This window comes from Erpetoichthys calabaricus, chromosome 6, assembly GCF_900747795.2.
Source record: "Erpetoichthys calabaricus chromosome 6, fErpCal1.3, whole genome shotgun sequence".
Lineage (NCBI taxonomy): Eukaryota > Metazoa > Chordata > Cladistia > Polypteriformes > Polypteridae > Erpetoichthys > Erpetoichthys calabaricus.
In genome coordinates this window covers 44,222,473-44,235,229 of record NC_041399.2, presented here as the reverse complement: position 1 = coordinate 44,235,229, position 12,757 = coordinate 44,222,473, and the positions used below count along the sequence as shown (strand labels likewise).

The 12,757-nt window shown below is 39.9% G+C and overlaps 1 protein-coding gene across 1 annotated transcript in view; it reads right to left on the bottom strand.

Annotated features, from left to right (window-relative positions):
* The window catches only part of xkr4 (XK related 4), a 349,314-nt gene extending 337,379 nt beyond the window's left edge, over positions 1-11,935 (bottom strand). Inside the window, exon 1 of the mRNA XM_051929358.1 lies at positions 11,041-11,935. Within this exon, the coding sequence (XP_051785318.1) occupies positions 11,041-11,723 (683 nt within the window). The 5' untranslated portion in view covers positions 11,724-11,935. The remainder of the gene's footprint in view (positions 1-11,040) is intronic.
* Between the last annotated feature and the right edge of the window lie 822 nt (positions 11,936-12,757).

Here is a 12,757-nt window from a genome sequence, read left to right as displayed (position 1 = left end):
TCTGATTTCTGTAGTCTCTGAACACCTGTGTGGCTCTTAGAACCTAATCTGAAGTCACATTAAATGGAACAGGGCTTCACAGGAATTAAATTAAGTTAATTTTCAGGCGAAGTGTGTCACAAGATAGAAACATGTCTAAGAAAGCCATACCTTAAAGGTAAAGAAAATTACACAAAGTTTTTGAGTCATTATCATATCATCTGAATATCCATTGTGCTTCTCGACTATATACATATTAAGGTACACTGGCTATTATTTCCATTAACAAAAATGAATACAAAGTTATATGTTGGATAATAACATTTCAGCAATGAAGTTAAACATCCATCCATCCATTACCTAACCCGTTATATCCTAACTACAGGGTCATAGCTGTCTGCTGGAGCCAATCCCTGCCAACACAGGGCACAAGGCAGGAAACAAACCCTGGGCAGGGCGCACACACACACACCCACACACCAAGAACACACTAGGGACAATTTAGGATCGCCAATGCACCTAACCTGCATGTCTTTGGACTGTGGGAGGAAACCCATGCAGACACGGGGAGAACATGCAAACTCCACGCAGGGTGGACCCGGGAAGCGAACCTGGGTCTCCTAACTGCGAGGCAGCAGCGCTACCCACTGCGCCACCATGCCGCGAAGTTAAACATTTTAAATTAATTAAACAAAGTGTAACAGAGGTCCTACAATGGATTAGCTTCCATCTAGGGCTATTTCTAGACATGGACCCAATGCCACCAAAATTGACACTGCTCTGTCATAACCAATAAACAGATTTGAGAATGTTAATTCATGTTTTACTTTATAGGGGTGACACAGTAGTTAAGGCTGCTGCCTCACAATTCCAGAGCCCTGGGTTCGAATTCAGGCCCACTCACTATGCGTGTGCATTTGCCCGTCCTCCCCATGCTCACAGGTTAACTGCGGACTTCAGGTTGCTTCCTGCCTTGCAAGCAATGTTGTTGCTGTTTTTTGCCTATCATTCATTTATGTAGTTCTCAGTTAACAACCCAGTTTTTTAGGCATGTATAGCATGATACAATTTCTGACTGTCTGTCTGTGATGTGATGAGAACCCTATAACGAAATGCCACATAATTAAGACAACAAACAATCTGATACTATTACTTAATAAATGAAAAGTTAATTAATAAAGTAATTATTGTTTTCTAATTTAAAATCAATAAATCAACAAAACTAAGTATAATCCTACCTTTGCTCCAACATTCAAAACAGTTAACTAAGTTCCTGAACATTTCTAAATGTTCTCCCATGACTAAAACATCTAACATGTTTGTGATATGACTTGCACTCCCCAAAATGCTTCCTGAATTTAACATTATTAATACTGTATTGCTGAATTAAATTAAACTTATACTCAAATTCAATATTTAATTATGATCCATCCATTTATTTCCACTCCTACTCAATTAAGTTTGCGATTATGGCAGTGCAGCACCCAAGCCGGCAGCTCCAAGTGAAAAGCTGGATGCAGCCAAAGACGGGACAATTTAGCATGACCAATCCTACTGACAATCTGGTTTTGTTAAATCCTTGCAAACAGAAAACCAAGCCACAAGCTTGCATACAGAGTCTAACTGGAGGCCAAAGCCCCATGAAGGAGCACAGACACCAACTGAGACACTTTTCTGACATACAATGAACTACAGACCATCCCACACTGAACCAAATGATATTTCAACAGCTTCTGATATACGACAATGCTGCATTCATCTGTTGCTTTATCTTTTGTATTTGACCAGAATCCCACTGCTGCCATATTATGTATGGCTGTCTGAAACTCTTATCGCCATCGCTTTACACCCCACTTATCTGGTTTGAGATTGTTTACAGTGGGTGTCCTGGAAACACTGAGCACAAGGTGAGAACCAAACCTGGACAGAGTGGCAGCAAATCACTGGGCACAAACCCATTGACAGAGGGTAATTTATAGTTGCAAATCTCGTAAACAGAAAAAATGTAGATTCACAAAACAAAAATTTTAACATTTTAGACCTTCCTGGGTCCGAAAATACCATTTTTGTATTTATGTCTGTGTGTCTCTGTATGTGTGTGTATGTAAACATGATTACTTGAGAATGCTTTCACTTAGGTCAACCAAATTTGCACACAAGTAACAGGTACAAAACATAGATTTCTAGCAACTTTTGTGCTATTTCCATTAACCAGAAGTGGTACTTTACCTTTTATTCATCCAGCTGCAGTGTCTGATTTATTCAACTTTACTTTTATAATTGTTCAATATATTATGAATTTGATTGTATTTGTTGCTGATGGTTCTTTAATGTACATAATATAAAAATATAATCATTGTGTTGCAGTTTACTCCTCAAATATTCATCCCCATATGTGAGTACAGTATATGAGAAAGTCTAGAGGAGACCACTCCCGATTTTTAAAAAAATCCTTGTTTGCTATGTTATTATTCCTAGAGAATATTCAAGCAACACTGCAGAATACATTTAATTTTTTAAGTTGTTGACTAAACAAGAATTTGTATTATTTCACAGAACAGCTTTTCGTCCATCTCATGTGTCCATGGTACTGTTGGGAAATCACTAATACAGTTATGTATTAATAGCATGATGAAATACATGATTGGGAAATGGCATTCATACCTGAGATGGTTTACTGAAAATCACCTGCTTTCCAAAAACTGCTAACAAATAAAAATATTTTAAAGCATTAACAGGAGACTAAATATTGTAGCTTAAAAAAATTACTCAGGGTTTTGATCTGTTAATGATAAACTTGCAGACTGTTGTAATGAAAAATGCTGCTTTGCAAAACCCCCAACTACAGTGTACAGTATTGCAAAAAATGTGCCTATAACTGTACAGCAAAATGAACACTCAAAAGGTGGCATTTCCTCATGCAGTGTGCCTAACTAAGTGACTATACACTGTTACTCCTCTGCCATGACACGCTTCATGTTCAAATCCAAACTGACTAGCCACTGTTCAAAAACTGAGTATGTCACACAGATGAATTTTACAATTTTTTTATCCTTCTCCAAGGCACTGAACTATTGGTTTCAGTTGGCTTGTAAATTTTACTTTTTTGCTTATTTTAACTCGCTGATTAACTGTTTTTGAATTATAACATCCTTAATTCTTTTGTAAAGCATGCTATAATAATGAGTGCATTTACATGTGCTTGAATTACCTGGTTATTCACAGAAATCTGGTTTCTAAAATACCATGTAAACCCTTATTCTGGTTAGAGAAACCGGGTTATTGGTCTCTGAGAAACCAGATTAACACATGTAGATTTCTCCACAAGTTATCTGACTATTTGGCCATGTAAACCCTTAACTGGCTTACTTACACTCAAGGATTTTGTAGTCTGCGTATATCCAATGCACTCAATTTCCCTGCACATATTTTAGTGTCACCCGTGATTTCAGCAACTACAGGTAAAACTTTAGAACTTAAAAGTGTCAATAAGATAAATTTCCTGAGGCAAATTCTCCTGTTTGGAATACTCTCGCTCAATATTTCAGATATTGCTACATTTATGTTGATGACCTGAATTTACAGTGCTAAGCTCAGCAACACAATCTTGGGTGCAGTTGGGTAACGCATAAAGAGTAACGTACGTTATAAAGTCTGATTACTTTTAAAAGTCACGAGTAACCCAACGCAATACTTATTTAACTGGACCTCAAATACCCGAGTTATTATTATCCCAGCAGTGCCTGGTATATTGCAAGAAGCACACATACCAGTATGCCAGTCCTTTACAGGGCTCGATCACACAGCCAAGCAGAAAAGAGTGCTGCATGCAATCCAGTAACAAAAATATATTCATAAAGAGCCAGTTTAGTTTAATCCAGCTTTTTGTTATAGATATGTTGAAACAGTGTGATCAGGTGACACCAGTGGCCAGTGTTCACACCAACAACCATGTACAAAGGGGATGGAGGTTATTTACTTCACAGCACATGAAGCATTAAATGTAGTGGTAACACACAAGAATATCATCACGGGCTTCAATCTTGTTTTTGGATTCGCAGTGGCCGATGATGACATTTAACTCTTTTGTCTCAGTTAAACAAAGTTGGAGTGTTGTGCCAAAGGAGAGAATTCCTGAAGCATATTTGCGCATGTAAATGGAGATTTGTAAGAAAAACAGGTTTCTGCTTTAACCAAGTTACTCACCTTATCCCAGTTTTGTGTGTGCATGTAAACACACTCACTGATAAGAATTACAATGCAGGTTTTGCCATTTTGTAGACCTGTATATGGCTTTCGCTTTGCATGGTAGAGTTTTAACTTGCACATGTAGATGTAGCGACGAACTGTGTTAACTGACAATGGTTTTCTGAAGTATTCCTGAGCCCACGTGGTAATGTCCTTTACAGAATGATGTCGGTTTTTAATGTAGTGCCGCCTGAGGGATCAAAGGTCACGGGCATCCAGTGTTGGTATTCGGCCTTGCCACTTACGTGCAGAGATTTCTCCAGATTCTCTGAATCTTTTGATGATATTATGGGCAGTAGATGATGAAATCCCTAGATTCCTTGCAATTGTACGTTGAGAAACGTTGTTCTTAAACTGCTGGACTATTTGCCCACGCAGTTGTTCACAAAGTGGTGAACCTCGCCCCATCCTTGCTTGTGAATGACTGAGCCTTTTGAGGATGCTCCTTTTATACCCAATCATGATAAACACCTGTTTCCAATTAACCTGTTCACCTGTGGAATGTTCAAAACAGGTGTTTTTTGAACATTCCTCAACTTTCCCAGTCTTTTGCTGCCCCTGTCCCAGCTTTTTTTTAACGTGTTGCAGGCATCAAATTCAAAATGAGTGAAGATTTCCAAAAAAAAAATAAAGTTGATCAGTTTGAATATTCAATATCTTGTCTTCGTAGTGTATTCAATTGAATATAGGTTGAAAAGGATTTGCAAGTCATTGTATTCTGTTTTTATTTACGTTTTACACAACGTCCCAACTTCATTGGAATTGGGGTTGTAGTTCTGTTTTGTACTTGATGCTGCATGACCCTGAACAGAATTAATAAGGTTTGAGAAGGTTATCTTATTAAATATAAAAAATCAATACCATAATACATTAAAACTAACAAACTATACAAAAACTTTAACAAAAGGTTAAAGAAGATATCAAATAATCACTGCACTAGTCAAGTGGTCATTGGTGTATCAGTCTTGGAAGTCTGAAAACGGAAGAGACTGTTTTTTAGCAACAGCTTTCAAAACAGGGGACAAAATCACCAGTTCTAAAAGCAAAGTAGAGGCTGGTCAGTCACAGCAGAGTTACAGTGGAAAAGAAGTGAGCTGAAGGTTATTCCATAAGTGCCAGATGACAAAAGACATCACCAGTTAACAAAAACACAGGCAAAGCTATGCATTGAATGTGCCATAAATGACACCACAAAATACATAAAATTACACTAAGTGCAAAAATACAGTAATGGCAAGGACACATTACCTCAGCAGTCAGTATAAGAAGGTGTTATGATGTCAATTTACAATTTAAAGAGAGCTACAAGGTATTATTTCATTCATGACACAGATTTACAAGGTTGTCTTTTAAGTTACAGTTTACTTCACATTTATCACTTTCCTAAATGTCATCTCAACTGTGCACATCTCAGGGACACAGATTTCTTTATATTGCATTAGGGAGTCTTGTATCAGAAAAAATGGAATAAAATGGTAAATATACATTTATTATACTGTATACTGTATATTTTATTTGCAACATGGCTATCCAAACCATGTGTCATGATTGTGCTTCTAGAATACATTATTTAGCCAGTTAAATTATAGCAGAGCATTAAAAGCATTTATAGAATAAATTTAGAAAAATAGTTCCACATAATACATTGATATTAATTAATAGATCAAAGGCAGACAGTGTGGTGCAGCAGTTAAGTTTGGACTTCAAAACCTGAGGTCAGGCCTGCTACTGCCACTGTGCGACCATGAGCAACTCAGCTTACCTGCCTGTGCTCCAGAAAACCAAAAAAAAGGACCCAGTTGTAACTCAAATGTTGTAAGTCGCCTTTACAATTCCAAAATTGAATTGAAAGCTTTATGTTTTCTCTTATGTTACGCATTATTTAAACCCATTTCCAAATGAAGGTGGCACAGTGGAAGGTGGTTGTGCTGATGCCTCACAGTAAGGAGATCTGAGTTCATGCCCTGGGTCCTTCCTGTGTGGAATGTGGATGATCTCCCTGTGTCTGCATAGATTTCCTCCTATTTCCTCCTTCTGTCCACAGATAGCAGGTTAGGTGGATTGGCAACACTGTGTGGTTGCGGTTTTGTGTGTGTATGTGTTTGCTTGCCCAGCAATGGACTGGCACCCTGTCCAGGGTTTGTTCCTGCACTGTGCCCTAAGCTGAAATAGGCTCCAGCACCAAACCCCACCATGACTCTGTTCAGACCTAAGCGGGTTAGAAAAGGACATGACATGACTTCCAAATGACGGCAACAGGAAGCTGCATGCCATCCCGGCCATCACTGGGCACAAGACCAGACCTAACCTTCGACATGATTGTAGCAATCATATGGGGTCAGAGTCATCAATAAATCTAAAATGCACATCATTGGGATGAAGAAAGAAGACAGTAGGTCCTGGAGAAACACCCACACAGACATGGTGAGAAAATGCAAAAGGGCCAGCAACCAGGCTGGAATTTAAATATTAATATTAATATTATCCTGGAACAGGGAAAGCACTGCTATTTTATAGCTCCAGATTATTGTGTTTGAATTCCACCCCAGTCATTCTCAGTGTGCAGTCTACAAACTCTTTTTGTGTCTGCATGCATTTTCTTTCAGTAATCCATTTTTCCTTCACTTGTTGTTACGCTCTGCAATGGACTGGTGCCCTCTACAAGGCTAGTTTCCAGTATCTCCCCCCGTGATCTCCATGACCTTAAAATGGATAAGTGGGTAAGAAAATTAAAGAAGAGAAATATTACATTATAATACAGAGGACAATAGATATATGGAATAAGGTACCAAATAGTATAGTGAAAAACTGCACTGGGGAACCTTCAAATCTTGATTTGTTGAAATAGTTAAAGGAACAGGGCTTGACAAACTATGCTGGCTTGTGGAGGACCTTCCCCATTCCCCTTCCCATGTCTGGCAGAAGTTTCTGTAACATCCGAAACAGTTCTGCCAGGCTCTGTAACAACTTCCAGCCCTTAGCTGTCCAGACTCTGAATGCTGTGCTGCACCACTCTACTCACTCAGATCTACTCCTAGTAGTTTATTTATATTCAGCAGATTTGTTACATTTGTTACAACTGTTGTTTTTATTATCGATTTCAATTTATTACTATCTCCAAGCCAGAAATTTTCATTTCTTTCTTTTAAATTTTTCTTCTTTTTCAGTCGTTCTGGTGTGTGTTAATACCATAGTGTATGTGTGTGTGTATATATATGTATGCATTTATTTATTTAGAGAGCTTCTGTCAAAAGCCAAATTTTAGGGACAAATAAAGTTCTATCTATCTATCTATCTATCTATCTATCTATCTATCTATCTATCTATCTATCTATCTATCTATCTATCTATCTATCTATCTATCTATCTATCTATCTATCTATCTATCTATGTATTTATTTATCTTTGTATAGTATAGTACAGTTCCTGTATTGCACCTGTCCTGTACTTGTCCTGTGTTTATTTATATGTTGCACTGCAGTCCTGGTGAATGTTATTTCATTCCACTATATGCTGCAAAAATGCCTATGGATGGTATGACAAAAAAGCTACTTAACTTGTTCTCATAAAACATTTTATTATATTATTGAAGTATAGGCACTTTGGGGGAAACAACTACATTTCAGAATGAAACATATTCTGCGGTTACTCCCCTATACAAACGGAGAATCTGGCAAAATGTGGTAGAGATTAAACAGTATGGAAATGCATACAGGACAAACACATACATGCACACATTCAGCTTTTTTTTTTATCATTACACGATTTTATTCAAGTTGCCCTCTCTGTTTGTCTGGACCAAATTTTGCAATCGATTTTTTCACCCACTTTTACCGAACCGATTTCCTTTAAACTTTGCATGCATGGTAATCTCCGGTGACAATGCAATATTTTCGCAGTTTTGATCCAGGATCTGTACCTTTATTACATCAAATTTAAATTTCTTATATTATACTTTTACCAAATAAACAAACACACATTATATATATGTCAAATTTCTTCAATGTGAAAATTAAGCAGCATTGGTCAAGTGGTTAGCGTGTTGGATATTCAATCAAATGGTCGAATGTTCAAGACCAAAGTACACAAACTCTTTTCTTTTTTTCTTTTTTTTACCAATTTTTCATCATTTATATATAAAGTGTTGGGCTATTCTATAAAAGATTGAAGGTTGAGTTCCCCAACAGACAAAAGCACATTTCAGGTGCTTCACACGTGTAAGGTTTAACCGCAGCACCTTCCCACCCAAGTCATGGTTACTGTAACGTGCCGGGGACTCTGTGGCATTAGGGTGGCTAAAAAACTATATAAAAATATATTCCTTAAATGATTCCAAAAAAATAACTCTTACAATCTGAAAATTTCTCCAATTCTAACTAGAATCCTACTTACTTTAATAAACTTTTATGTGATGTCATTTTGTTTGCATAGTTAAGCTGGTTAGAAATTTCACTTTAACAAGTCTATGCATTTTAACTGAATTAAATTACTTCTTTTATGGGCTTCCCATGATTTTATTTTAGTCACATATGACCAACAAATTCTAAGTATAAAATCGAGTCACTTCAAAAACTTTTTATATATACTGTATATATATTTTTACTGTGCATTAGATGATATTATATTCAATTCTCACACCAACTTAATCTACATCAGTATCCTGGGAGACCAGACAACATTGTGGTAGCACAGGGTGCAAGGCCACACCAAACAGCTGATATGGCACGAGTCCAAGCTAGACCCCACTTATGCACATAAATACAGGGCCTTATCTGGAAGGAGAATTTCACCTAACACACACAACCTTAGAAAATGTGAGCAAAAATATGAAGTACCTGGGAGAAAGAAACTATGCACACATACACAGGTACAGCATACAGACTACACATGGACAACACCTGGGCACAGGATTCAAACTGGATCTATGAGACAGCAATACTAGCAATCATGCTAACCTTACTATTATAAATGTAACATGCATTTCCAACACCTGCTTATTTAAATGTTAGGGTTGTAGGGAGCTTACTAGTCAATAGGACATTTGCTCTTTGCTGGGCACATTCACACAAAAACTCATTAAACAAGGCAATTTAGAGCCAAGAATTAACATAAACTATATGTCTTTGGGATATGCAAAGTAAAGTGGAGTATCTGGTGAACAAATCCCCTTACAACATGAAAATACCATACAGACAGTGAGTGAACAAGAAAATGAAAAAAGTCTGGAGACAGGAGGCCCCAGAATTAAAACCATGCTGCCCATTGATAGCATTAGGTTACATACACAACATTATGCCTTACACCTTGTACACTTCACAGTGGACCAATCATAATTAATTATTGTTATTATTAATTAATTAGCATGTTTGTGTTTTATGTTTCAGTATTGAGAGTATATTTTATATTGAGAGTGTATTATGTTATATATTTCATATTGAGAGTATTGAGAGTGTTTAGTGTACCCTAAACTCTGATTGTCTCTGTTCTAGACTAAATCTAAATCTGAATAGCTCCTAAAGTCAGTATTATCTAAGACTGAAAGAGAAGCCTTTATAAACTCAAACTTGTATTTCCAAATTCAGTGGTACCTCAGTATGGGAACTAGATTGAGAAATTTATTGTATCAGGCAGTGTAGCATAGCAGATTAGAAATTGGACAATCAGTTGATTCAATTCTTGGTTCTGACTAAATTATATGTTCTTCAATTGTACAAAAACAAATGTAAGCAGTTCTACTAAGTACCTGTGCTTGTAAAGTGCTTAAAGATAGCTTTTGCAATAAAAATGTGCTATATAAAGAAGGGGCGCTTGTGACTCCCCTGGACAAAGGTGTGGCATGAAGGGAATTATGAAACATCCAATTTACTTGGACGGACGTTTAAAATCTTGTAAACTTAAATGACTTTGTTCTTTGCAGATCACAAGATACTAACAGATACTAAATTACCGGTTTACTGAGCCTACCATTTCGAGGCAAATTGTTTAAAATGTGATGTAACAACACTTCCACAATATGTGGCATCTTCTTCCGACAAGTTAAATAAACGACTACAACATTACAGTGTCTTTGACACTTCAAAAGAAATGCAAAATAAATACAACAAAAACTTTTGAAAACTAAAAGCATTACAAGAAGTGTGAGTAATTCATTCTAGGTGCAAAACACTGTACAGTACTTTACAAATAAATCGGCAGTACAAGTTGCAAACAGGCACACTGAGTCCTACCAGCTAGTCCTACGGTGGTGCGCTCTGGAGCGGATGAAGCAAGTATTGTAAAGTTTATAAAGATGCGCCTGCCGTGCCTGTGTTACGTGGAAATGCTCCAAAGAGTCAAAACACAACCACTTTGATAAACGAACATCTGGTTCTCTTATATCCCAGCAAACTTAAAACAAGGTGTTTAAAATGATTCTTCTTAAAACCCTACGGGATGCTTTTGCTGCCAACCTTCGTCGAGCACATCTCTTCCCTGGACTGGAGCGATGCAATCCAAACCGGGGGATGTGGTGCACATTGTGACATTCAGGCCCCTTTAATATCAATCAATCTGCAATCTGACAGTGCTTGCCTGTTCACTACAGTCTTGCATTTCCGTGACAGCTCTCCGCGGAAACCGCAAGGCACTATACAGATACTACAATACGGCGCAATGCCAATCAACACATACACACCGCCTATCGTTGCTTGTATCTGAACAGATGGGAGCGTTCGCGTCCAGGTAACAGTAGTCCCTCCACCCCACCCATTCCTCCCCGTCACGGTTCCCTATCTCACTAGCAACACGAGCGGCGCACTCCCTCGCCCTTCTTACCTCCAGATCTGCCCCAGCTGCAGGATGTGGATGAGTGACTGCAGCAGCCAGATGCAGAAGGAGCACGATGCAGATCTCTTCTTCTCGCCCTGACGAGCAGCGCCTCCGCTGCTGCCGCTGCTGCTGTTACTCGCCGTGTTGCTCTTGCTGGCGGTGGACGCCTGTCTTTGCGGGGTAGAGGGCCGGGCATCCGAGTCAACGGGCGCGGCAGATCCACCAAGAAGCTTGCCGTCCACATGCGCGCAGCCGGCGCTCGCTGCGCTCTCCTCGGTGCTGAAATCATGGACGAACCAACGAAAGCTGAACACCTGCACGGAGAAGGAGCCGAGAACCACGAAGAAGAGGGTGAGCCCAAACCACCAGTACTGGGCGCGCAGGTAGTAATCGACCGATAGCCAGATATCCGTGCCTACATCAGCAAAGTAGACAGCGACGGCGGCCAGGATCCAGAGGCAGTCCCACACCGAGTAGTGTTGCTGCTCCCTGCCCAGGCGGAGGCACAGGGACGAAGAGCCGCAACAGCGAGACGCTCCTTCCCCATACTCCGCTTCTCCCGTCCCCGAGTCCGGCTGTGAGCCCGGAGCCAAACCCTGCACGGAGCCCGAGTGATCCGAATTCTGCAGAGGCGTGAACGCCACTTCGCTTTTCTTCATCTTTAATACCCCGTCGGACTTAGCGGCCATTACAGCAGCCCTGTCTTAGACTGACGGACACCGTCTTCTCTCACACTCTCACTCTCTCTCTCACTCTCGCTCGCTCTCCACCTCCTCGCCTTTCTCTCCGTCTCCGTGTGCCAGTGGAGAGGAGTGGGACTCAGCGCCCGCCTCTTCCGCCACGGGGACTCCCGTTCACTTCCTCTCGGCGACGGGTGCGAGCTCTCCAAGCATGATGTCATCGGTCCCGCAGAGAGTGGCCAACTGCAGTAGCTGAGCCGCGCCGCTACGGAGGGCTTCGGCTGGGCGGTGTTCCCCTCTGCGTGGCGTGTCAGCTGTCGTAGTGGCTCGCATCGTTCAGCCCTGGTTTTGCTTTCATTCTGATAATAAAGACAGACAAGTGTTTGGAAACGGAGCCATTCGAAAGTAAACGCGAACGAATAAATACATATATCTCCGAACTGATCACTACTTAATCGTAACCCATCTTTAAAAACATGAAAGGTGGCTGCGCAGAACGTCTTTTTAAAGGGGAGGGGGACCGCCTCAGTTTCGTGTCGTTTTTGTGCAGTTTTATATCGTTAAAGTCTCACATTTTTTTCTGGCACTTTTAACCTTCAGTTGTGAGTCGATGAATGGGCAAGTATAAAACACATCATTTGAACGTAGGTAAATATCAAAGAAATATCAACCGGGATGGGGTCTGCGCGTGCTGGGGGGAAGGTTCTGCCGAAATTAAACCTGTGCCTGCGACTGGAGGTCCCGCGTGGGGTCTGATCACAACTCAAAGTAAGCAACGTGTCATGGCAACGTGACAGGTCTCGGTCAGTTTCAAGTCACTGTTTAAAACTACACAAATGCAGGTCTCCGGTGAACATTATTAAACCGCGAAGGGGGCTGAGTTAGTCTGAAGTGTCAAAAAAGCAATCTGGAAACAATCTTGCAAATAGCTCATATATGCAAAGGTCCTTAGTGTGTGCTGATGTTTTAGAGTCTTCGTTGGTTACGTGTGTGTCTGGTGTTCTGGCACGCTGGAATTATGCCCCGAATTTAAAAAGATGTCA